Source organism: Falco naumanni, chromosome Z (assembly GCF_017639655.2).
Source record: "Falco naumanni isolate bFalNau1 chromosome Z, bFalNau1.pat, whole genome shotgun sequence".
In the NCBI taxonomy this organism is placed as follows: Eukaryota; Metazoa; Chordata; class Aves; order Falconiformes; family Falconidae; genus Falco; species Falco naumanni.
Window position 1 is genome coordinate 21,607,388 of NC_054080.1, and position 17,687 is coordinate 21,625,074.

General features: G+C 54.1%; 1 protein-coding gene across 1 annotated transcript in view; it reads left to right on the plus strand.

Moving 5' to 3' along the window:
• Window positions 1-6,608: 6,608 nt before the first annotated feature.
• Window positions 6,609-17,687, plus strand: part of PRDM6 (PR/SET domain 6) — a 76,066-nt gene continuing 64,987 nt past the window's right edge. The window contains exons 1-2 of the mRNA XM_040580129.1: window positions 6,609-7,134; window positions 16,430-16,737. Of these exons, the coding sequence (XP_040436063.1) occupies window positions 6,609-7,134; window positions 16,430-16,737 (834 nt within the window). The remainder of the gene's footprint in view (window positions 7,135-16,429; window positions 16,738-17,687) is intronic.

The following is a 17,687-nucleotide window of genomic DNA, read 5'->3' on the forward strand; positions in this document are numbered from 1 at the left end:
ATTGAAATGCTGGTATTCTTGAGTTTTGTCCAGACCTTATCATTCTCATGTCACATGCAAACGATCATATTTAATATGTTCCATATTTATGAGAACTATTTTTAGATAAAATGCAGGAAAATTCTCTAGACTAGACTATGTTTTGCTGTTTGAAGTAGCCACCCAGTGTTGCTTAAGCATTCAAAATGTTGAGTCAACTAGTTTTGGGAAGCTTGACATCAGGGGTTGTAAAGGAGGTCTGCCTTTCAGTGCTCCCTTACGCCATTTCTGAAACTACGGTGAACAAAACACACGTAAGAGTGTGCACTCAGCCATGCAGGAATCAAAAAGTTGCAAAAGGTGTGCTTAAACATGTCAAATGTGTTTAAAGTATTCTGCTATTTATCTTGTCATCACCCAGAGAATGGATTTTAAATTGTGTAATACTATCTGGAAAGCCATCTTAATATATTGCCTTATAGATTAAACTGTGCCTTTGGCTGTTGGTTTTTGTTGTTTTTTTTTTTTTAAAAGAAGCTCAAAGACCAAACCTGTATTTGAATAATTAATTTAATTCTCCAATAACTAAGAATACTTTCAGATGGACTGTGCATGAAAGTAGGAATGAAATTAACCCAGGTTTGTCATGTTTAAGTTCAATTTTATTTGTACCCTGGCTTGATTTGTTTCTACTCGGCCTTTACAATGAAATAATTCCTTTTCTCACCCCCTCCGCAGCGTGCCTTGCTCGGAGCAGAGTTTGTTTTGTTCGTGGACATAAATATTTGAATCTGTCTGTGAAGGGTATCTGGTGGCTTGGGGAATTGGTAATAGACTAGAGAGCATTTCACCTCAAGGGTCACTAGTTCACATCCGTACGAGGTCAACAGTGGCAGAAAGTCATTATGCATCTGGCTGGCATCTGCTTGGTGGCCACCGCCAAATCCCTCAATAGCCTCAGCCCGGTTCCGCGTGGCCAGGTGCTTTCTGTTCTCCCCAGCGCGGCACCCCGCGGCAGAGCTCCTCGGCCACTCGCTCGCTACCTGCTCCCAAGGACAGGTTCCGTTCCCCTGCTCCGAGGGACCCCCCCCCCACGCCCCGACACGCCCGAGCGGGCGCAGCCAGCGGCCAGCACTTCCCGGGGTGCGCCGCACATCCGCGCCGCCGCAGGGGGGGGGCAGCGGGGGCGGCGGCCGCACGCCGGGACAGCCCCGCGCCGCCGCTCCCCGGCTCCCCGCAGCCCACCTCGCGGGGCGGGAGCGACCCCGGACCCCCGAGAGCCACCCCGGCCCCCCGGTGACTCCGTCCCGCCGGCGGGGGCGCGGGCGCCCCCTGGGGCCCCTCCCGGACACTGCACGGCCCGCGGCGCCGGCGGGGCGCCCCTGCTCACCCGCGGGCGGCGGCCAGCCTCCGGCCCGGCCCTGCGGGGGTGTCGCCCTCCTCCCCTCGGTGCCCTCCCACGGGGACGCCGCCCGAGCGCAGGCCACGCCGCGGGGCGCCTCGGCGGACGCTCTGCGGGGCGGGCGCCTCCCCTGACGGGGCCGGCCGCGGCGCTGACCCGCCTGCGCCGGGGGCGCGGCGGCTGCCGGGGGCGCGGCGGGCGCGCAGGCCCGGGCTGTCGGGAGCCGGATCAGCTGCCCCGGCCCCGCCGCGACCCGCGGCGTTGGCCGCCGTCGGCCCGGCGCAGCCCGTTCTGCTCCGCGGCCCTCGCCTGACACGGGGGGCGCGCTGCAAGTGAGGGGCGGGCGCGGGGGAGACAGCGCTGTAAATCAGACAGCGCTGTAAATCGGTGCTACCCGCTCCTGGCGGGCTTCGGCTGCCGCCTTGGTTGCGGGGAAGGAGGAGCGGGAGGGAAGTGCCGGGCCGCGTTCAGGAAGCGCTCGGGACGCGGCGAGCGCCGCCAGGCCGCCCCTCGCCCGCCGCTGCCCGCCGAGGCCCGAGGCGCGGCCGGGCTCTGCAGCGGCAGCAGCGCCGCGCCGGGGCCGTGCGGGGCCGTGCGGGGCGCTGGCGGCGCGGCTGAGCTGCCTCGGGCGGATTCCCGCTGCGGGCACCGCGCTCTAACCACGTGTGTAGAAATAATAGGTCCGTGCATTGTGCAGAGCATGCCTTCATCCCTTCTCCTCCCCCTCTTCTTCTCTTCGAGGGAAACTAAATCCGAACGGCGAGGTGTAGGAGAGCGCGAATCCCCGTGAATCCCATCTGAATAAATGTCTATATTAATGAATTATTAACTCGGCCGCTCATGACCTTAAAACTGGAATGAGGAGACGCCTAGGGCAAGAAGGAAAGCTGCTGAATCCTTTATCGGACTCCTGTCAGAGGTAACCGACCATTTGTCTTCCCCAGATCAGGAGAATTAATTAATATGAAAGGCAAACTTTTTAATTGTGTGTCAAACGAAATCAGATAGGGTGTCCCCGATTCAATCCCTTCCTAAAAGGGGTTTATCTCCCTTTTCTACCCCCAGCTTGAAATAAAACCTTAGAGTTTTCAAAGAGACGGCACCATTCCTAAGGGTTATTCACAAAGCATAAAACAAACAAACAAACAAACAAAAAAAAAAACCAAAAGAAAAAAAATCGGAGGGAAAATGATGAATTTGGGTAGTTAATTTATCGATCTTGGCTCCTCTTCCCGCTTGTTTTATTTTAGAGGTCATTAATCAATGAAGAAAAACACCACCGTGTTCCCCCTTTGCATTTAATACACTTACCCTCCTTATTTATTTCTTTTGAACAAATTCCTAGCAAATATTCACCAATCGATTCGTAAGCGATGGATTTTTATAAAGGTTTGATCGCTTTCTAAACGGTCAATGTGATTTGTTTCAGTGCTCGTCCTCTAAATAATGAAAAAGCCTGAGAGAAGGGGAAGAAGGAGGCAGCAGTTAAAAACTCCCTTTTTTTTTTCCCCTGCATCTTTACACACAGAAGTCACACCCGGGAGGAAAAAATAAAATAATAATTAATTTTAAAAAAGAAAGAAAACACTCAACCAAGAAATAGTAAACAGAGCGTAGACAAACTGGGGGGAGACAAAAGGGACGCGCACAAGCCGCTCTGCCTGGGGAAGAGACCAGAGGTCAGGGCTGGCTAGAGCCATCCCGGGGAGGGGCAGGTCCGGGGGCTGGCAGCCCTGCGCGCAGATCTGCTGCTTCTGCTCGTTCCGAGGGAGTGCAGGGGCCGGCAGCGGTGGTATTTCGGAGAGGCTGGGGCCGGAACCGTTCCCTGCCCCGATGGGACCCGCCGCCCCCTCCCCGCCAGCCCGCCGGCGCAGGGCGCAGCGCGCTCCCCGCCGGCCGCTCGGCACCGGGGCTGCCCCCGCGCTGGCTGGGCTGCCCAGCCGCCGCTCCGCTCCGCTCCCAGCCTGGGTCCAGCGAATGCGGCGCAGCGGGGGTGCTTGTCGTTAAGGGAGAAGAAAACCAACAGCCGAGCGGCGAGGCTCATCGGGTCCGCCGGCCCCCGCCGCCCCCACCGAAGTGACCGGGAGCGCCGGCCGGTGCCGGAGCCGCGGGCAGAGCCAGCGGGCGCGGGGCCGCGCAGCTTGTGGGGACCACCGCCCGGCCCTGAGGGTGGGCGAAGGCGGCAAGCCTCGTACCCTTCTTCCCTCGGCTTAGCCTGGGTGCCAACGTGTCACAGGGGTCTATAAATTTTATTCCGCCACCTTGATGGCTCGAAGCCCTACTTTTCTAGATGTAGAAAAAAAACCCAAAACCCAAAAAGCCCAAAACACCCCCCCCACACACACACACACCAACCCACGGAAACAGATTAAAGTCCTCCTAATATGAACCCGCATGGAATATTTCTGTTAACAACTCGAGGCAAGTGCAGATATTGACAATGTACTTAAGCCCATTAGCTAGGAGCTTTTCCCCACTTCATCACGTTTTTCTAGCGTGAAACGAATTTTTAGAGATTGCTGTCACTGCAAGCAATTCCGTATTTTCAGAAGATGTTCGGTAAGGAAAACAACAACGCAGAGGTGCACATTCAAAAAAATTGGAAAGGGTCGGGAAGGGCGGAATAAAATCGTGACCAGGACGGAGCTGGCCAAGGACGAGACACTGCGTTGATGCGGTGAAAAGCGAGGAACCCAAGCGCGCCCATCCGCGGGTGAGGGCACCAGCAGCGCGCTGTGCCCGCAGACCCCCGCACCGCACCGCACCGCCGCCCCTCAGCCCAGCGGCAGTATTCCAGAACTTCAGAAAGTGGATTAACAGAGCGAAAGGGCTGAAAATTCATTATATGCTGCACGATGGGATGGAACAAAGACATAAAGAAGGTTTTTATAGCCAACTTTACAACCCATAAAAATCGGGGGTTTTTCCTGCTCGTGTTTGCCTTTAACTTAGGTGTTATCAATCTATACAGCAGATGACGGATGACCTTGTCAAAATGACGCCAGTCAAAACATTTTTTTGTCCCAGCCTTGTTCAAATTTGTGCTAAAATGTGTGCCTTAGACACAGACAAAGTCTAAACAGCAGCAGCTTTCCCAGGCTCTTGCGAGAATGAAGGGTGAGAAAGAGAGAAGCTAGAAACGCGGTAGGGGGAATGGCAAAAACAGTGTACAGGCGCACACGTTATGTCTGTGAGCAAGTGTGCGTTTAGTGGCAGCGTGACACCTGACAACGGGGGGCTTTTCTGGCTGGCAGAGAGAGATGTTTGAGTGACATAAACACTTCGTGTAAGTATTTTGTCTTAAATGCATGGGATACGATGTACGTGCGATATGCGTAAGGGATTATAGTTCTCGTCTAGTTTTTCATATGTTGTAGGAAAGAAACTGGAAAACGCTGTTAGGTGCTCACTGATACGTGAGCTCAACAACTGGGCAGTGGGGCGGAAAAGCCAATTTTTAAGCAAAGCAGAGAGAAAAAGTCGCTAGAGATGAGAAGTTTCTTGCCACAGGTTGCATCTCCGCCTGCATACTTCTTGCTCTGTGCCGTAACCGAGTACAGAGAGCAGGAGAGAGACGTGCTGGTGCTCGAGGGGACAAGGTCTGAGGAGGGAGAAATTCTAGGGCGGCGAGGTGCCTCTCATCTTGTTGGGACGTCCTGGGGCAGGTCTTAGGAAGCCGAGGGGAACGCGAGGCCGGTCGTTCCAGCAAGACACGTTAAATAAAGCAGGTGGGACGGTATCAGGACAGCGAGAAGGGCCAGGAAGATCTCTAACATCCACCATAGCCCCCCAGGGGCACAAGGCAAGTGAGGCAAGGCCATGGCTCCCAGGAGCCTGGCCGGGTGCGAGGCGCTCGCTGGCCGGGGCCGTCGCGGTGCGGGAGCTCCCGCCGCCCGCCCGCAGCCCGTCGCTGGGGACCGCGCAGCATCGCGGGTCCTGCTTGGGACCGCGCCGGGCCACCGCTCCCCCTCCGCCAGGGTAAAAGCCCGGCTCTTCACGGGGCGCTGTGCTGCCGGAGCTGGGGAGGGGGAGAGAGGGAGGGAGGAGGGCGGGAGGAAGGAGGGAGGGAGGGAGGAAGGAGGGAGGGAGGGGGAGGGAGGGAGGGAAGGAGGAGGGAAGGAAAGAAAAGGACACCTTTAAAAGTTGAGCAAGGAACAAAGTGGGGGAAGTTGCCAAAAAAAGGGCTCTGTGTTCAGGCTCGCTGGTAACTTCCCGCTCCCTCCCCTCCCTCCCGTACACACCACACACACACGCTTGTATTTTGCGCTGTCGTAAAACCCACGTGTCTGGCTCGGAGTCTGCCAGAGCCGAGGAAAGAGCCCGGGCGCGACTGCGATGCGCAGCCACGGCAGAGGGAGCCCGGCGGCTGGGAGCTAGCCGGCCCGCCGGTCCCCGGCACCTGGAGGAGGACCGCCCCGCTTCCTCGTGGACAAAGACCACAAAAATCTCTCCCTCGACCCTCCTCCGGCTCCAAGGCTCCCGGGGCCGCCCGCATCCCCGCACGCCGACCGCGCAGCACTCGCTTCGGCGCAGCCCGCTCAGGTAAGGCAGCTGCGGGCCGGGGGGCCGGCGAGGGGCGGCCCCGGCCGCTCGGCCCGGCGCAGCGCTGCCAGCTCGGTGGCCGCCGCGGGGTGCTCCAGCCGGGCAGGGCGCTGCCGAGCGGGCGCTGCGCCTGCCTGCCAGCGCCGGTGTGCCGGGGCGCGGCGGCTGGAGGGGGTACACCGGCGCGCGTGTGCGTGGGGCTGAAGTTTCCTCCTCCTCCTCCTCCTCCTCCTCTCCTCCTCCCTGTTGTCAACTTCGAGAGCCGTTTGCTCCCGAGGAGAGACGGAAGGGAGTGAAGGGGGATGCCCTGCGCGCGGCGGGGCCGGGAGCAGCGGCGCGCCCCTCGGGGCGGCGGGCTGTGCGGCCGCCGGGCTTCGGGGCTGCCCGCCGCCGCTCCTGCCCGGGCCGCGCCGCGGGGGGCGGCGGGGGAAGCCTCGTCGGCCCGGCCGGCGCTTTTCTCGCGTGTCCGCCGTGGGTCTCCGAGGCTTTTCTGCAGCCGAGCCTGGCACGGGCGGGTAAGCGGGGCGAGGATGGCCCCGCCGCCGCCCCCGGGCAGCCGGCGCGGGAACCCCACGCTTGGGCCGGCGTGACCGAGCGTGTAGAGCGCAGCGGGGTCGGGGCGGCCCGGCCGGGGCGGGGGTCTCACGTCTGCTGTCCCCTTCCTTTCCGATCCACAGGCAGCGCGATGCTGAAGCCCGGCGACCCCGGCGGATCCGCGTTCCTGAAGGTGGATCCAGCCTATCTGCAGCACTGGCAGCAGCTTTTCCCGCAGAGCAGCCAGCTGAAGAGCAGCGGGGCCCTCGCCCAGCTCCAGCCGCCCGAGAGAGCCGAGCCTCCGGCTGACAGCCTCCGCCAGCGCCCGGCCTCCCTCTCCTCCGCCTCCTCCTCCTCTTCCTCCTCCACTCCGTCTTCCACCTCCACCTCCTCCTGCGTCGCCGCGGCGGCCGCTTCCCTGGCCGGCCTGACCTCCCTGCCTGTGACCCAGCTCCCGGTCTTCGGGCCGCTGCAGAGCTCCGAGCCCTCGGCCGGGGGAGCGCCCGCTCCCCTGCAGGGCAAGGACTTGTGCGGGGCCGGCAGCGGCGGCAGCAAATGCAGCGAGCGTGCTGCCGCCCGGTTCCGGTGCACGGCCGAGGAGCTGGACTACTACCTGTACGGGCAGCAGCGCATGGAGATCATCCCCTTGAATCAGCACACCAATGACCCCAACAACCGTACGTATCGTGCCCCTTCTCGCAATCCCCGACTCCTGTCCTCCGCCTGTCCCCGCGCTGGGCCGGCCTGGGGACACTCCGACCCGGGGGACCGCGGTCAGTGCCTGCACCGCTCCCTCGGTGAGCAGCATCCTCCGCCCTGCCCTGCCTTGCCTTCAGGTGCTTTTGCGTTGTTCCCAGTGCTTTCGGGAGGCGGGCGGTAACCCCTTGGGAACAGCTTTTCTTGTCTGAGACCCAGGCCCTTCCTTGGAAGGCACACTTCACCGGGAAGGATGCTGGGCGTGGGGGTAAGGGTGGGATTCCTCTCGGAGGGCTGCTTAGGAAAATGAATTCGGAAATGGTTCAGAGCAACTTGCTATAGAGCTGGTCCTTTCTCGCATTGCTTGTCTCACTCCGTTCCTGCCTGAAAAGCCCGGGCTTCGCTGAATACCCAGAAATCAATTATGCCTCCGAGGTGGGCAGGGTAAAAGTTACAGTTTTCATCAATGGACTAGGGCAAAGTTTTCCTCCCTCTTACCTCGGAGTACCGTTTTCTTTTCGGACCTCGTTAACACATCGCTGGTTTTAGTTTCCACCCGTACGGAAAAGTGTGACGGATCATGTAAATAAGAAAAGCTGGTTTTCTAGATGAAAAAGGTCATCTGCCTGTGTGTCAGAATTCATTTAGGACTTGGTGGTTAGGAAACATTGAATGCTGTTGTTGCCAATTGCAGGGTTGTTGGTTGTTTTGTTTTGTTTTGGGTTTTTTTTTGGGGGGTGGGGGCGCCCCTATTATTAAACATCTGTATCGACTAGAGATTAGTGATTTTAGAAACTGATTCTGCCTGTCTTTTGTTCCCATGTTTGTCGATACTACGCCACCGAGGAAATTCACGGGGTAAAAATAACTAGATGAACTAAATTAATTAATCAGATTTGTTACTAACATTCAGAGGACACGGATCTGTCCTTGTTAAAAGACTGGAACATGGCTTCACCATGTACAGTTTTTTCCATTGGTTCAAACACCCTCTCTTGCCCTAAGGTTTCTTAGGATTTTTACATTTTTGTTGTCCTTCCCCCCCCAAATGTCTGTTTAAGGAAGGCTGTTGAACAGATAAGCAATACCCCAAACTAGCACATGGCCAAGCAAAACGTGGATTCGTTTAATTTAATTTCAGATGCGGAGTTTGTTTTGAAAGTTTCCATGAAAGTCTGTTGTGTATTAATTAAATTGTGTGGATGCTAGCATAGTCTTAATCATTGTGCGTACATCTCAAAGAGCAAGCAGAAAGTTGCTTCTGAGTTTGGTGTGTATTTTTCCTCCCTTCTTAACATTGCGAATCTTTCTATATCGGATACCGACTTTATTTTGAGTGACTTCCTCATGCTTAGTTTTACCCTGTAGTGAAACGTGTCATTGTATTTTCTATTCTCGGGTGCAGAAAATGTGATCTCATAAATTAGATACACTTAACGGAATCTGAAATGCACTTTTAATCCCGTTCAGACAATACATGTTTTACTTCTCGGAGCAGCTCTGTAAATCTGAAAGATAAAGGTTTCAAAAAGAGATAGGAAGATAAAAAAGCGATTGGGGGGGGGGGAGCTTTTTTAAGGAGTGAGTGGAATAATGGCACTCCGCAGAGTTGCAGGCGATAATTTCTTCCCAACTGCCATATTGAAGGTGGATTCGAGACAGCAAACGGGTCGATTCCAGAAAGGACCCTTGTGAGTCGCGTCCGGCCGGGACGGGGCAGCGCTCGCCGTCTGAAGGACGGGGCAGGGTGCTGCCAGCACGGCCTCTCCCTGTTTTTTCTGCAGCGAGTTGTAAAAAGTCTTGTCATTGAACTTACTTAAAGGGCGACTTTCGCTCCAGCGGTTATTAGTTGTCTCTGAGCAAAACTTCTGACCCGAGTGTTTCGACGTTCTCTGGGACCAGGTGCGCTTGCTTTGGGCAACTGGTTCTTAAAAATAACGGGGGGGATGGGGGGAGAAGAGAGAGCGGTGAGGGACGAGTACGGGAACTGCAGTCCGTGCCGTGCCACGCACGCCGTTCACCCGCACGACCGGAGGCGCCGCGAAGCAGCGGGGCACCGGCCCGGCCCCCCCGCGGCTCCCCAGTGCCGCGGGGGTCATGCAAGGGGTCCCTAAGCAGGCGGGCTTCTCGGTCGCTTGGACTCCGTCCCTCGCTCCCCGTGTGGCACCCGAGGTGCCCGTTTGAGGGAAAGGAGGTCGGGGCTTGTGGGTGAGCTGAGAAGCGATCGACTTTAGCTGGAGTTAAGACTTGCTCGCCGCGCTGTCCGGCTCCGGACAGCCCCACCGGAACCCCGCGGCTGACAAACGGGCGCCCTGAGGGCTGGGGGCTCCCCAGCTCGGCGCAGACACCCAACGGCAGGGACCGATACCCTCCGCCTCGGCCTGGTCCCGCTGCAGCCTGCGGATCTGCAGCTAGCAGGCCCCACGGCCGCCCCGCCAGGTTTAATCCTACATGTGCCTCCTTCGCCGGCCAGGCGAGTGCCCCTTTCCCCTTCTTTCCCGAACTCCCCCCGCCCCCGAGCATCCCCTTCTTCTCCGGGGCAAGGCGCGCCAGCCCCGCCGCCGCGGCCGCCGCGGCGGGACCCACCCGCCGGGCTCAGCCGCTCGGGAGAGGCGCCTGCGAGCTTGGCCGCCGCCTGCGGCCTCTCCACGGCGGCCGCCCCCGCGCCGCGGGGCAGGGGACAACGGGGCAGCGGGGCAGCAGGGCAGGGGGCAGCGGGGCAGGGGACAACTGTGCAGCGGGGCAGGGGGCAGCGGGCAAGGGGCAGCGGGCGGGCGGGGGCGGCCCGAGAGGCGGCGGCGTTGCCCCCGCACCGGGGCGGCCCGAGGGGCGGCGGCGCTGCCGCCCGCCCGCTGCCCGCCCGCCCCGGCTCCTCAGCCCCGGCCCGGCGCCGGGCGGCCGCCGTGGGAAGATGGATGGGCGGCGGTTTCCTCACAGACACACGCCCTGATCACCAAATATCAATGAGTGTGGCACGGCCCTGGGCGAGGGCGGGGGGGCCGGGCCCGCCGCGGAGCTGTGGGTGAAGCATCTGTATGTGATCGTTGTAAATTGCAAGGGGTTTAGTTAGGGGGGCGGGGGGCGACCCGAGAAAAACCCGACTAACCAAGAAACAAAACACTAATTAAGGCCCTGCAGTCCTTGCTCCCGGGGAAGTGAAGGGTATTACGTTAAAGCCCTGATAATGTGGCAGGCGGCTGGGGACCGTTTTCTTCGCGGCTCTGCCTCGGGGAGGGTGAGGGCACGGCTGGGCGCTGGGGGAGGGGCTCTGGCGCGGCAGGAGGAGGTCTAGGGCGAGCCTGGGGGTGCGGGGTCGGCGGGCTCCGTGCAGGCTCGTCCCTCGCTGCTGGGGGAGGCTGTCGCAATGAGAAGCCTGCGACTCCTCTACCTTCACCAGAAAGCGCCAACCTGCCACTGTAATAAATGTGCTGTGTAAAACTAAAGTGTCACGGAAGCAGGCAGTTTGCACTCCTCTTCCCATTCAGTTTACGGGGAGACAGTGTATATATAACGTGCCGTGAAGTGGATCGGTGTGTGCGATACTTGGATCTTCTTTTTTTTTTCTCTCCAGACTGCTGGTAACCTGTATGATTTAGCTATTTTACATCATTAGTTACCCAGCATCCTTAAACATAGCAGATAGCCATACATTAGATTGAGGTTAGAGAAGGTGGTGACTGTTTATTTAGGGTGATAAAATGGTCCATCAGCAGTAATCTCCATCGATATGTGCCACCAGGAGATGAAGGATGAGGGGACAAGCCACAATTAATTGCCCTATAGTTTTGTAGGAGAGAGTGGAGCCGGTGCGGACTGAACTTCGATCTCCTCTCCCAGAGCCTATTCATCATCTCCACATTGTATATGGGGGTCTCTCAGGGGCAGGGGGTGGCAAGGTTTATCTACACACAATATTCTACCCTTCTCATACCTGACACGGAAATTTAATTCATTCATACTTTCAATCGAAGGCAGGGAAAATCAAGCCCACCTCCCTCCACCCGCTCGCAAACGCAGGCCGCTGGCGGGACGGCCGCCCCCCGCCGGTTGCCCCGCCGGGCTCCGCCCGCCGCCCGCTGCGGGGAGCACCGCGGGGACCGGGCACCCGGCGGCGGCGCTTGCGGCACTGCGGGAGCACCGCGGGGCGCGGCGGGGCCCCGCTCCCCCTGCCCTGCTCCCCATGACCCCGCTCCGCCGGCCCGGCTCGGCCCGGCGCTGGAAGCCCGGGGTGTCTGTGTGTGGGTGGGTGGGGGGGGGGACGGGGACGGGACGGACGGACGGACACAGCGTCCGGGAAGGATCGGGCAGGGCCGGGCGGGGGCCGGGACTCGGTGCCGTCCGTGTGTCGCTCCGCACCCCCATGCCGCGCTCCGGCCCCCGGGGCAGCGGGCTAGGCTCGGCCCCGCTCTCCGCAGCCAGCGTTTAGAACAAATAAACGAATAAATAAAAGGAACCCGAGGGGGAAAGTGCACCCGCGTCCCGTCCCCCCGACAGCCTGCCCCAAGCCAGGCAGCCCGCGAGGAGCCGCCATTCACTTTCTCAAAAAGGAAGCTGACGCCAGCTCGTCAGTGGGGAAACTGAGGCACGAAGAACCCGTGATCCCTGAGAAAGCTCCAGCCCTCAGGAGAGGAAAGGGTTCTGCCTGGTTCGGCCTACCCTCCCTCTTAGCGGCGCACCCAGGCCCAGGACGAGGGACCAGCTGCAGTGATTTATGCTGGCAAGTGAGTAATTCCGTGTGAAATGATGGCCACTTACACCGGATACCTGCGTGCTCGCAGTGAATTATGAAGCCGGGGGTCAGAGGCCACCCTTCTTTAATACCAGCAAACTGCAGGTATCCAGTATAACTGCACCTTTGAAGCACATTATCGCTGAGACAAAAATGTACTTCTTTCATTTATTGTTACAGCTGGTTTGCTGGTTAAAACACGATGTTGGACCCTACCTTTCACTGACAAAAGCTTTGTCCTCTCAGATTTCCTTTAAAATATGCAGTAGTAGTGCTATTTAGGTTGGAGAGTGTTTAGAATTATAATTTGGGAGCAATGATACGTCCTTTCCCTTTTGCTTAGGTTTAGTTCTTTTAAGTGTATTCACATGGAACTACAGTACTGGCATCACACTGTGTTCATTTTTATGGAGGCAAATAAATGATAACATATTGCACTCCTCCCAAAAGAACCACACCAAACAGTTCCACTAGGAGAGCCTTTAATTTTTTTTTCTTGCTTCTTCCTTGCCTTAATCCTCCCATCTATAGAGCATGAAGGTATAAAGCGAGAAACTGACCTCGTTCCAAGGAGCCTGGCTGCATCTGGGCCTGCGATGGAGCATTGCCACTGACCTTACCTTCTACATCTTCTCATTTCATCAGGAGACACTGTGCTCTGGCTGCAGTACTCCTTGCTTTTTCCATTTGCAGCAAATCCCTCAATTTTCTCACATTTCTTCGTTCTTCTTGTCTTGATTTGGGGCTGGACTGGTGCTGTTAACAGCCAGTGAAAGTATTCATTTCAGCGGTCCTTGGAGGAGGCTTGTACTCACACCACTGTTCTCTGAGGCTGAAACAGGAGGAAGGGCACAGTACATCTCTTCATGTTGCCTTGTGTGGCAGTGCTCTGGCTAGCTCACCCTTGTCCCACTATGTCCCTTTTACATGAACTTCCCACACTCGTGTGGGTCTTAATGGTTGCCATCCAATTTTGAGACTCTAGTGATACCAGTGGACCACAGCAGTCTCCCTCTCAAAGCAAGCCCTGTCTTTTCCATCTGTTATTAAGTAAGTTGGTGCGCTGTATCACATTCTGCTTTGCAGTATCCGTGAAGATGATGCTGTTGATCCTTTCTTGTGAGGCACAGTAGCATGCAAGTCTTGAAATACTCCCTTCTCCCCCTATCTAATATTAAGGACTTCCTTCCCTTTTCCTCCAAGGCAGAGGAATACACTGCTTACAGTGACAATCTTTAAATGTGTAACATTATTGAAAGTGTACTTGGGTCAAAGCCTTCCATGTATCTTTACACAAAAGTTAGTCACAGAAGAAGAAAAGATGCATAGTAACATTTTACTCAAGGCATGGTAAACTACACCTAGTAGGGCTTCCACTCCTTATAACATTTATGAGGAATTTAAAGAATTTTGTTCATACGATTGCATAAAAACTAAAGATAGATGTATAAAGCATAGAACTAAGAAGAATTTCAGTACTGCTTAGTATTAAAGATAGACTTCTTCCCTCTCATCAACAAGCCATAAGCCAAAACAGTTTCAGAAGATGTCCCATTTTCCAAATTTTCAGCTTTGGCAGGATAAAGGGAAAGGAACACAGCAGGAGATCAGATACTGCTGCTGCCAAGCATTAAGACATTACCAGTACTTTTGGATAGTGGAAAATAAATATCACCACGTGTGACTTTCTGTAAGGGTAAATGACAGTGACACAGGGTGCGTTTATATTCCTTGTAAATGTCTTTTATTTCTTTTCCTTGAAAAGGTAGAAATAAAATGTTTTATCCACAGTTATGCACACATATTGTCAGGACGAAGCAAAGAAATCCTTGTTCTAGGGTGGGTACTGAAAGTTCTGTGCATAAAACATTATGCATATCTGGTGGCAGGATGCAGGAAATTGACACTGAAATCGCCTGAGTGGAGTCAGGAAGATGCCTTAGCATGTTTAATGTAAGTTGCTACAGAGACACGGTGTCTCCAAGAAAGCTGTTAATAATCAGGTAGTTGTGAGGAGAGTTATGCATCTAGAACATGGCCAAACAGTGCAAACAGGTCGGATTCGAGGGCCTGCCCTGAGTGCTAATTGACATCACGGTTAGACATCCTCTCTTTAAGCCCTCAGTTTTCCTGTCAGATGTTTTCTTTCTAACTTGCATGGTAAGGTGCCAGATTGGTTTAAAGTGTACACACATGCCAACCTGTTTGGGCTTGATTTTTTTTCTTTTTTCCTATTTGAGATCCCTTTCCTGTATGATCTCCAATGCCAGACTCCAGTGCAGCCCTGAGATCTTTGGATATGCCAAAAACACAGGGTTTCTTGATGACTGGTTTTGAAGAGGAAAGAAAAGATGTGGTGATGCCTCACTTTCCAAACTAGCTGTGGAAATAAAAACAACAAAAAAACCCCAAACCCTGGCATGTACTTGCTGCCTTTTATTCATCATGCCTGGGAATGACTGTAGGAATATCTGCTGCATAATAATCTTCTCTCAGGACTAGCCAGAAAGCTTTTCCCTGGGGTCCTGCAAATCTCATCCTCCAGCCACCTCTAATTGACGTGGCTGAGCGAGCAAAACCCCTCTGCAGTTGTGGCTTAACCCAACGAAAGAGTCATTTTGCGACAGGGATTGTATTGTTAGGGAAAGGCTTTAACCCTCCAGCCAGAACGCTTCTCCGCGCGCCGCCCCCCCCCCCCCCCCCCCCCCCAAGTACGGTACCCACTAGGGGTCTTTGTCTTGCAGCTGTTCTGATGTGCTGTGGTGCTGGCAAGGGCTCTTCTTCCCTCCTACCTGCCAGCCCTTACGCTGTGTGACATGTTAGGGATGGTATGGGGTGAGTTTCATACCCAGGCTGCCTTCTGCAGGGGCATCCATCAGCGTAATATGCAACTCCAAGCTTCCTTTCTTGCTTTTTGGTAAGATCTGTAATCGATGTTACGGGTAAAGAACATGAACAGCTGAGCAGCAAGTCGGGACACATGTATTTCCTGAAAGACTTGAAGGTGTAACAATTTCAAGGGAAATTAGCTTCCACATGTAACTTTCAAATATTTTCATACTGCTGAATGCATAATTTTTGTATGGTACACTTCAAAACAGGATGGCAGGAAACAGTGCTTAGAAAGTGTGTCTAAAACTGGGGAATGAGAATAGAGGCCATATTTTGAAAATGCAGCTTTTATTATCCTTTAGCAGCTTTTACTGAATAGAGAGGAAGGTTTTCCTTTGAAGACCCTGCAGGAAAGAGGCCTACATAATACATAGTATATCCACCTCAGAAAGAAGAACAGCTGAGTCAGTCCCCCTGAGAATTGAAACTGTGGTTACAGGCAATCTAGCAAGTCTAAATTTGGCTTAGACCAAGGAGCAGTCCAGCTTCTATAGTGAATACTGTGCTTTATTTTTATAAGAATGGGTGCAGGTTGTATAAAATTATTAGGGGAAGATCTAGGGCTTGCTGCATGAGTACTATGGCATAGTTATTGTTTTTCCTTTGTATTTCTGGAATAAATATTTATGAAAACCTTTACTCTGCTACAAAAGTGAAATGTGCAGAAGATGGTAACCTATTTCTATAGATTTATTGTTACACTAACTCAGCCTACCTCCAGAGAAATGGATTTCCTGAGCATGAAACATTTTCCTGGAAGTTGAGCATTGATGGCATGTGCAATAGTGTGCAGTGGAAACATTTAACCAAAATTTTCTTTGCTCAAAAAAGAAAAATCACAGTAGAATCTTCCCAAAATGGAGAAACATCATCTGTTATTAAAAGCAGTTAGGGAAATCAACATTTTCACAAACTGGCCTTTTTCATGGGAGCTGCTGACAAAACCAGACATGCTGGTTTTGCTCTCAGCCTCATCTACATGTACCAGGCAAAGAACATGCATTCCCATTCAGTAAAAATTTTCAGACACGTGCTGGGAATCAGTAATATTTGCTACATAATTTTAATATAAAGATTAGATTTGGCTATAAGGAAGTAAATGTCCGTGCATGCTCCAATTTATCATTCATTATGCTCTGTTTTATTTATTTTGTTTTCTAAACAGACAGGCATGCGCACACATGTTAATACAAAAGCTACAGCGGATGTTCAATTGAAACAAGGGTGAAATTAAGTCCTGTTCCAATTAAACTCTTGGACTGAGCTGTGGTAAGGTGAATGAGGGGGACTTCTAAAGCCTTGTGACTGTGTTTTGAAATGTCTCACCAAAACACACTGGGATGGTCTAAATGGGTTATTTAGCCAAAAAAAAAAAGAATCTTAAATATCCGTGTTAGAGCAAATGAGTCTTGGCAGGTCTGTGAACACACCAGGCTTGCGAAACGCAGGGTTTCTGCTCAGCCTTTGTAAGGGCTTTGGTGAGATTAGGAAAACCGTCTGGAGTAGTGTGCAAAAGGACACACTGAATGTAAGTACTGAGCTGCCATGAAATGATGGGAAAGATAGAGGGATGTGCATGACCTTGCCCGTGGCAGTGATCAGGGTGGTGGCCAGCAGCACCAGATTGATAGCGTTCTTTCCTCTTGGCCCCGCAGGGTGCGACATGTGTGCTGATAACCGCAACGGCGAGTGCCCCATGCACGGGCCCCTCCACTCCCTGCGCCGGCTGGTGGGCACCAGCAGTGCTGCTGCAGCCGCCCCTCCACCCGACATCCCGGAGTGGCTCCGGGACCTGCCCCGGGAAGTGTGCCTGTGCACCAGCACGGTGCCTGGCCTGGCCTACGGCATTTGTGCGGCGCAGCGGATCCAGCAGGGCACCTGGATTGGGCCCTTCCAGGGAATCCTGCTCTTGCCAGAGAAGGTCCAAGCAGGAGCCATCAGGAACACACAGCATCTCTGGGAAGTAAGTTAGCATCTTTCCTTCCTTGTCAAATTTGATTGTTTTGAGGTAGATAATGAGTGTAGTTGTATGTAGTACTGGTACCACTCACTAGCTGTCAAAAAAACCAACACAATTCAAGTAAGCTGACCCTGCAGATTTGACAATGTAGCCAGTGCAAGCAAAAGCCTTGCTGCGCCCGATGTGGCTAGAAAACCAGTGGTGACTCCAGAGTTCCAACTAGTTTGCATAGGAAGAGCTGATTGTTGCAGGTGCTGTAATGCAGCGTAGAAAGAGACATGACCAGAGAGGTCTGAAGGCTGCAACACCAGGTGCTCCTTACATTTTGACCCGAGTAACAAGAGCTGATGGAGCTCTCAAGTCACAGTACTGGCTGTATCACCTTAGGCTGAGTAGCACATGTGGGTTAAGATGGCATATCGCACCATCTGTGCCGCCTACAGTCCAAGAAAGCTGCTGAAACAAGTGCAGGAGCCTGTTCCACAGCCCTGCTACTTGCACAGTGAAGGTGTCAGTGCTTATTCACAATTCAGTTCAGCGCTGGTCCTGCATCGACCGTGCATTCCCCTAGTGATGCTTTCAGTGCTTTTCTGTGAAAGCCACATTCAGCCCTTGAAGGTGTTCTTATTTTGTATATGTCACCGTCTTAGAGAGGGTAAGAGTGGTAACTGATATGACAACATTCAGGCTGTGATAGTTTGGTTTATTTTGCAATGAACACTGTTGTTTGGCAGAACAGACCATGAACCCGCTATTGTATTCCTTTAGCCGTATAGGGACATCCATGGCTGTTACTGTTGATGATTCTGTAAATTTTATCCAATGAAGCACTGGACTTTTGTGCTTAGGTGTAGTTTGTAGGCAGATGCTAACGGCAGCATCTTGCAGCAAGTTAATGTAGAGAGAAAAGACAGCATATGCTTATGTTACACAGAGAGCTAATAATTAATAGG